The following is a 6,000-nucleotide window of genomic DNA, read 5'->3' as shown; positions in this document are numbered from 1 at the left end:
CTTGCTAAATGTTAGTTTTTAAAAATTTCCCCATATATTAGATATGTGTATATATATTTTTAAATAGAAATGTTCTATAGAATAATCATTTTTAAATGAATTCTTATTTTAAGGTCACAAAAAGCCATTACAAGAAATGGAAATAGCAGCAATTACACATGGTGCTCTCCAGGGATTAGCCTACTTACATTCTCATGCCATGATCCATAGGTAAGTACTTTAAAAATTATCATATATCAATAAGCAAATGGCTTATTGAATTTATCAGACCTAGAATTTGTTAATCCTGAAAGCTTTATTTGTTTTAGTTAATAAAAGTATTCTGGAGTTTTACAAACATATTTTTTTTAGGTTATCCATGTCTTAAAAAGAATATACTAATTTATTTGATCTCTTTGTTGAGGATAAGTTTTATCTTTTTCTACACATGCTGCCAGGCTGTCTGAAGTATGTGCACTTTATAAATTTGTAATAAAAATTTATTTATAGAATAATTTAATCTGTGAAGTGGAAAAGATGATTGGGATGATGTATTGTTACTTTTTTCATTTTACAGATGAAGAAACAGATGCCCCAATTTGTGACTAACTTCCCAAAGCTTACAAGCAAGATAGATTAGACTAGAACTAACCTAGATCTTTTGTCCTCCTGGTGACTCATAATGCAGATTTGATTCCATGACAGAGACAAGTAAAAGCGACTTAAAACTCTATGCTTTTGAGATAATCCTTGATAATCCTTGCTGGTGAATAGTAATTTAAAGATTAAACCATCATAAACTACATTTTTAGCATTGGTATTAGTTTTCCCTGGTTTTAGAAAGAAGCTAGCATTTTTTAAATTATCTCTGTGAACCAGACAATACATAGTAAACTTATATAGTAGAGTCATTGCAAATTAATGGGTTATCAGTATTTTAGATGAGAATACTAAGGTCCAAGAGAAATCCACATGCATAGTAAATAAGAGAATGGAAGAGTTGGAAGTAAAACCTAAGGTCTTCTCAACTTCAAAGAACCTATCCATTTGTTAACAAAATCAAATGGAAGAAAATAGACTGACTTACTATTATATCCATTATAATACTATGTAGTATGAATTGACAAGTGCTTAGAAATTTATTTCTTTTTGAATGTATGGTATCCATTGGGCATACAATCCCATTATAATTTTCTTAGTTCACTTGTACATTGTTGATTTAGAAAAGAGCTTAAAAGTAAATTTGGGATCATTGATATTACCTTATCCATGTGTTTCAGTTTTCATTTCATATTTAGGTAGGAGAACTATGCTAAAGTTTGGAATGATACGAGTAATTAAAAAAAAACAAATTTAGGGCATGAGGTTCTTTTTTTCCATTTTAATGTTAAGGGTATACTCAGAAATCTTACAGTTATGTAAGAATGTTCAGCTGAATTTTTAAAACCATTATTTGTACCAGTGAACAGGAACTCAAATATAGAGTATGTGCTATTAATTACCTAATTTTTTCTTCTGTTTCTACTGCTATTTTATCTTCTCTTTTAGAATATTGTTATTATATACTTACAGGAATTCTGTGTATCTTACTTCTTAATTTGGATCTTAATTCTCTTTATCTCAACTGAGAGATTATCCAAGGCCTTAATTATTCTTATTTCTCCTTCTGTGTTTTATAAAATTTTATATGATTTTTATTATTTTCAGTATAATCTTATGAAGGAAAGACAAATAATTTTCTGTGTTCTTTAAACCCAGAGATATCAAAGCAGCAAATATCCTTCTGACAGAACAAGGCCAGGTGAAACTTGCTGACTTTGGATTGGCTTCCATGGTCTCTGCTGCCAGTTCTTTTGTGGGAACGCCGTATTGGTAAGAATAGTCCTGTCTGGTATTGATCCTCATAATTGAAATAGGCAGTGTGTGGTTCTACTTTTTTCAGATGCTTTATCTTTTTTCTTGGAAATACAGTGCTGCTTTAGACATTACTCTATGCACTATAGTTAGTTTCAGATACAGATTTGGAGTGCTGCCCTTGTATCTCCTATTGTTGCATTTGTCCCCCCAGTATTTCTTTCCTGTTATCATCTTCATCATGTATTGGTTGTAGGAGTGAAAACATTTAAATATTTAAGAACGGAGAAGATAGAAGTGCTAAGTGGAAATTTTCTTTAGATTTATACTTACTGTGTGTCAGTATCTCTGAATAAGAGTATCTGAAGACTGGTAGCTAATTACAAATTTAAAAAAATTTTTTTATTCTGGAGAATTTCAAGTATACAGGGAAATAGACAAAAACATAAGGAAGGCTCACACGGCGGTCAGCTGAGCCTAACAGCACTACCCCGGGGCCCGGCTGCCCTGTGTACTTGCTCCTCTTGCCCTCCCTCCACCTCCAGTTATTTGAAGCGAGTTCTAGACATCATCTAATTTTATTCATAAATAATTCCATATTAATGTCAGCAAGTCTGAAGGAAATAATTTTCCACGTCTTCACCTTCCATAGGTGTTTTCTGTCTGTATATGTTGAGAGGTGTCTTAGGTCTACTGCATCTTCTTTTCCACTTACCTTTCAAATCTCCCAGCTCCCAGTTTCTTTCAGAAAGGCTTCTCACCCGTCCTGAATAGTAGATTGATGCATTGTTCTGAGGATTAAAAGCCTCAAACCATCACCAGAGGGACAACTTGAGAATATGTAACATCTAGAATATATAGCATCAGAAATATTGAAGCGTTAGGACACACAGTTTGGCAAGGGCCTTCTGCCTTCACAGTCATCTCTTTTCACGTCCTTTTACTCCTTGCTCTTTCTTTTCCCCAATTATCTTCCCTCCCATCTTCTGTTCTAGTGGATCATAAATTACCTCATTTATAACTGGGACAATTGCCATGAAGACACATTAACATGTTATTTACATTGAAAAATGAAGTTTGGCATTTCCTGATAGAAAATAATTCTGATTTGAATGGTTGGTATGACCATGCAGACTGGGTTTGCTAATTAGGTTATTATACAGCAGTGCTTTTAATCAATTGAATGAGCTAGGTCCTCAGCTCCAAGTTGTAAATATCTGTAAAGCACATATACAAAATAATGTACATACGTATGTGTGCATTATATCCTTTGCAACTAAGTTTATAAAATTTTGATACCAACTAAAAAATGTACAAGCAGATACATTTTTTAAATAAATTCATTGGAAGTAAGAAAATAAAAAGTTTGAAGGCTACTGTTCTATATGACCAAAACTTTCTTATGTTGAACCCTAGTTTAGATAGAATCCCCTTCCCCTGTATAAAAAAAGGGTTCTTTGGAGAAATAATTCTTCTTAATGGTCCCCCTTTACAATGTTTTATACTAGAAAGGAGCTAGAAAGTTGTGCATTAAAAACAAAACTACTTTTTTAACTTTGTTGAACTTACTGACTCCCCAAGCTTACTTCAACATCTTAACACATTAGAAGCCCTCTATTATTGGCAATTGGAAGTTACATGTGTATTAATTTGTATATAGTATATTAGGAACACAGCACTGTGTACGTATTTACATGTTTTTACACAGAGGAACACACATACGCCTGGTGACAATCTTACTAAGCAGTCAGAAACTGTTCTAAATGTCTGTCTGTGCTTAACAACAAGTACAAAGGAAGTATAAGGTGAAGCCTACCAGTGAGAACATTAGAGTCTAGCTGAAGATGTGAATTAGCATTTCATTTTATAACCAAGATGCCTACAAAGTTAATAATTGTATGATTTACTTAGTTATGAGTGGCTGTCCTAGCCACTTTTATCACAGAACACTACTCCTATTTGCAAAAAAGACTGACAAACTGCTTATTCGTTGTTGCTTATTGTGGCAGATATTTTCTCAGCTAAATGTAGTGAGCTTGTTTACTTCAAGGAAACAAGTGCCAGTGATAAAATGCCCTCTTTCAAGCAAAACTTAGACTTTTGTAATAAGATCCTAAAATGAAAATGTTTGAGAATCACTGGCATAAAGGATATACAATATTAGAATCTGCAAACTTGAATTGATGCAGAATACAACCCTGCTCTAGGGAATCTTTCCTCCAGGACGCTGTTACATGATCATGACAAATGGTGAGAATAAGTCTAACACTGTATATGCAATGGTAAATATTTACCTCACAACCTGTAATGCATTTATTTCCCTTTACAAGAATTCTTATGTCCAGTTATATCATCTGGAATTCACACAGGTATTCTCCATGTAGACGGTCATTACATTTTTAAAGAATAGTATACTTCTCTTTTCTTTTTTAACTTTAAGTGACATTTTATGTTTTAGGATGGCCCCAGAAGTAATTTTAGCCAAGGATGAAGAACAACAATATGGTACCGAAGTAGATATTTGGTCTCTTGGAATAACATGTATTGAACTAGGTAAGCATTGCTCTTTATTACTGTGTAGTAAGTTTTGATCAATGTTTTACCTCAATTTCTGTACAAAATTACAGATTTTTATTTTTATGTCAGTGTTTAAGGGGAGCAATAAATCTATTAAAGTTGTCACTTTGGTTATTTGGCAATTTATATATATATATATATTAGGTTAGGTGTATTAGATTTGCTGTATTAAATTAGGTCTAAAATAGTTTATAATGTGGCATTAATTTTGAGGTATCTGTGTCTAACATTTAATGAGTATTTGTTAAACACCTAGAATATGTCTATGGTATAGATTTACCATGTATGAAGGGTCTCTAAAGCATTCAACACACTGAAAAGATAATACACCATGATTAACTGTGATGTATCCCAGGGATGCCAATATGGATCACTGTCTGCAGATCAGTGTGATCCTCCACATAGGCAAAATGAAGGCTGAAAATCATGATTATCTCATTAGACACAGAAAAGCATTTGACTAAATTCAGCATCCATTTGTGATAAAAACTCTTAGCATAAGTATAAAGGGAAGATAGCTCAACATAACTAAGTCCATAAATGGCAATCCCACTGCTAATATCCTACCTAGTAGCCAAAAGGTAAAAGTTTTTCCTCTAAGATTGGGAACAAGGCAAGGATATCCCCTCACCACTTTTATTCAACAGAGTATTAGAAATAACACCCAAAGCAATTAGATAAGAAAAAGAAACAAAAGGTATCCAGATCAGGAAGGAAGAAGTAAAACTATCACTGTCTACAGATGACATGACATTATTACATATAGAAAACCCTAAAAACTCCACCAAAAAATGGTTAGAACTAATAACTGAATTCAGCAAAGTTGCAGGATACAAAATTAATACACAGAAATCTATTGCATTCCTATATACTAACAACAAACTAGCAGAAACAGAAAACAGGAAAACAATTCTATTTAAAACCGCACATCAAAAAGAATAAAATAGCTAGGAATAAACCTAACCAAGGAGGTGAAAGACCTATACTTTCTTCATGAGAGAAACTAACCAATAAATGGAAATAATCCCATGTTCATGGATAGGAAGAATTAATATAATCAAAATGGCCATCCTGCCCAAAGCAATTTATAGAGTCAGTGCAATTCCTATCAAAATACCAATGGTATTTTTCAATGAGCTAGAACAAATAGTTCTAAAATTCATGTGGAACCACAAAAGACCCCATATAGCCAAAGCAATTCTGAGAAAGAACAAAGCAATTCTGAGAAAGAAGAAAGCTACTATGGGAGAGGGGTTGGGGTGAGTAGTTGAGGGTGAGGAGAATAAAAGGGCACAAAAATTTTCAGTCATAAGTTGGTCACAGGGATAGTAGTATAGCATGGAAAATAAAAGCACTGCTTCTGTAACATTTTCATATGTTGACAGTAACTGCAGTGGGGGGATGAGGATTTAATATGGGTGACTGTAGAACCACCGTGTTGTATACTTGAAATCAATGTAAGATTGAATATCAAGGATACTTTAATTAAAAAAATAATTGAAATGTAAAACATCCTTTGAATCCACTGAAGTCTCCCACAGTTTAGATTTAGTTAATCTCTATGGTTTTTAGCTAAGTGCAGTGTTCTTT

General features: G+C 33.1%; 1 protein-coding gene across 1 annotated transcript in view; it reads left to right on the top strand.

The window, feature by feature from the left end:
- Nucleotides 1–1,741: 1,741 nt before the first annotated feature.
- Nucleotides 1,742–6,000, top strand: part of LOC140848613 (serine/threonine-protein kinase TAO1-like) — a 40,809-nt gene continuing 36,550 nt past the window's right edge. The window contains 2 exon segments of the mRNA XM_073232878.1: nucleotides 1,742–1,851; nucleotides 4,292–4,386. Coding sequence (XP_073088979.1) covers nucleotides 1,811–1,851; nucleotides 4,292–4,386 — 136 coding nt within the window. The 5' untranslated portion in view covers nucleotides 1,742–1,810.

The sequence above is a fragment of the Manis javanica genome, chromosome 4 (genome assembly GCF_040802235.1).
Source record: "Manis javanica isolate MJ-LG chromosome 4, MJ_LKY, whole genome shotgun sequence".
Classification (NCBI taxonomy): Eukaryota; Metazoa; Chordata; class Mammalia; order Pholidota; family Manidae; genus Manis; species Manis javanica.
This window is presented reverse-complemented; position numbering and strand designations above follow the sequence as displayed.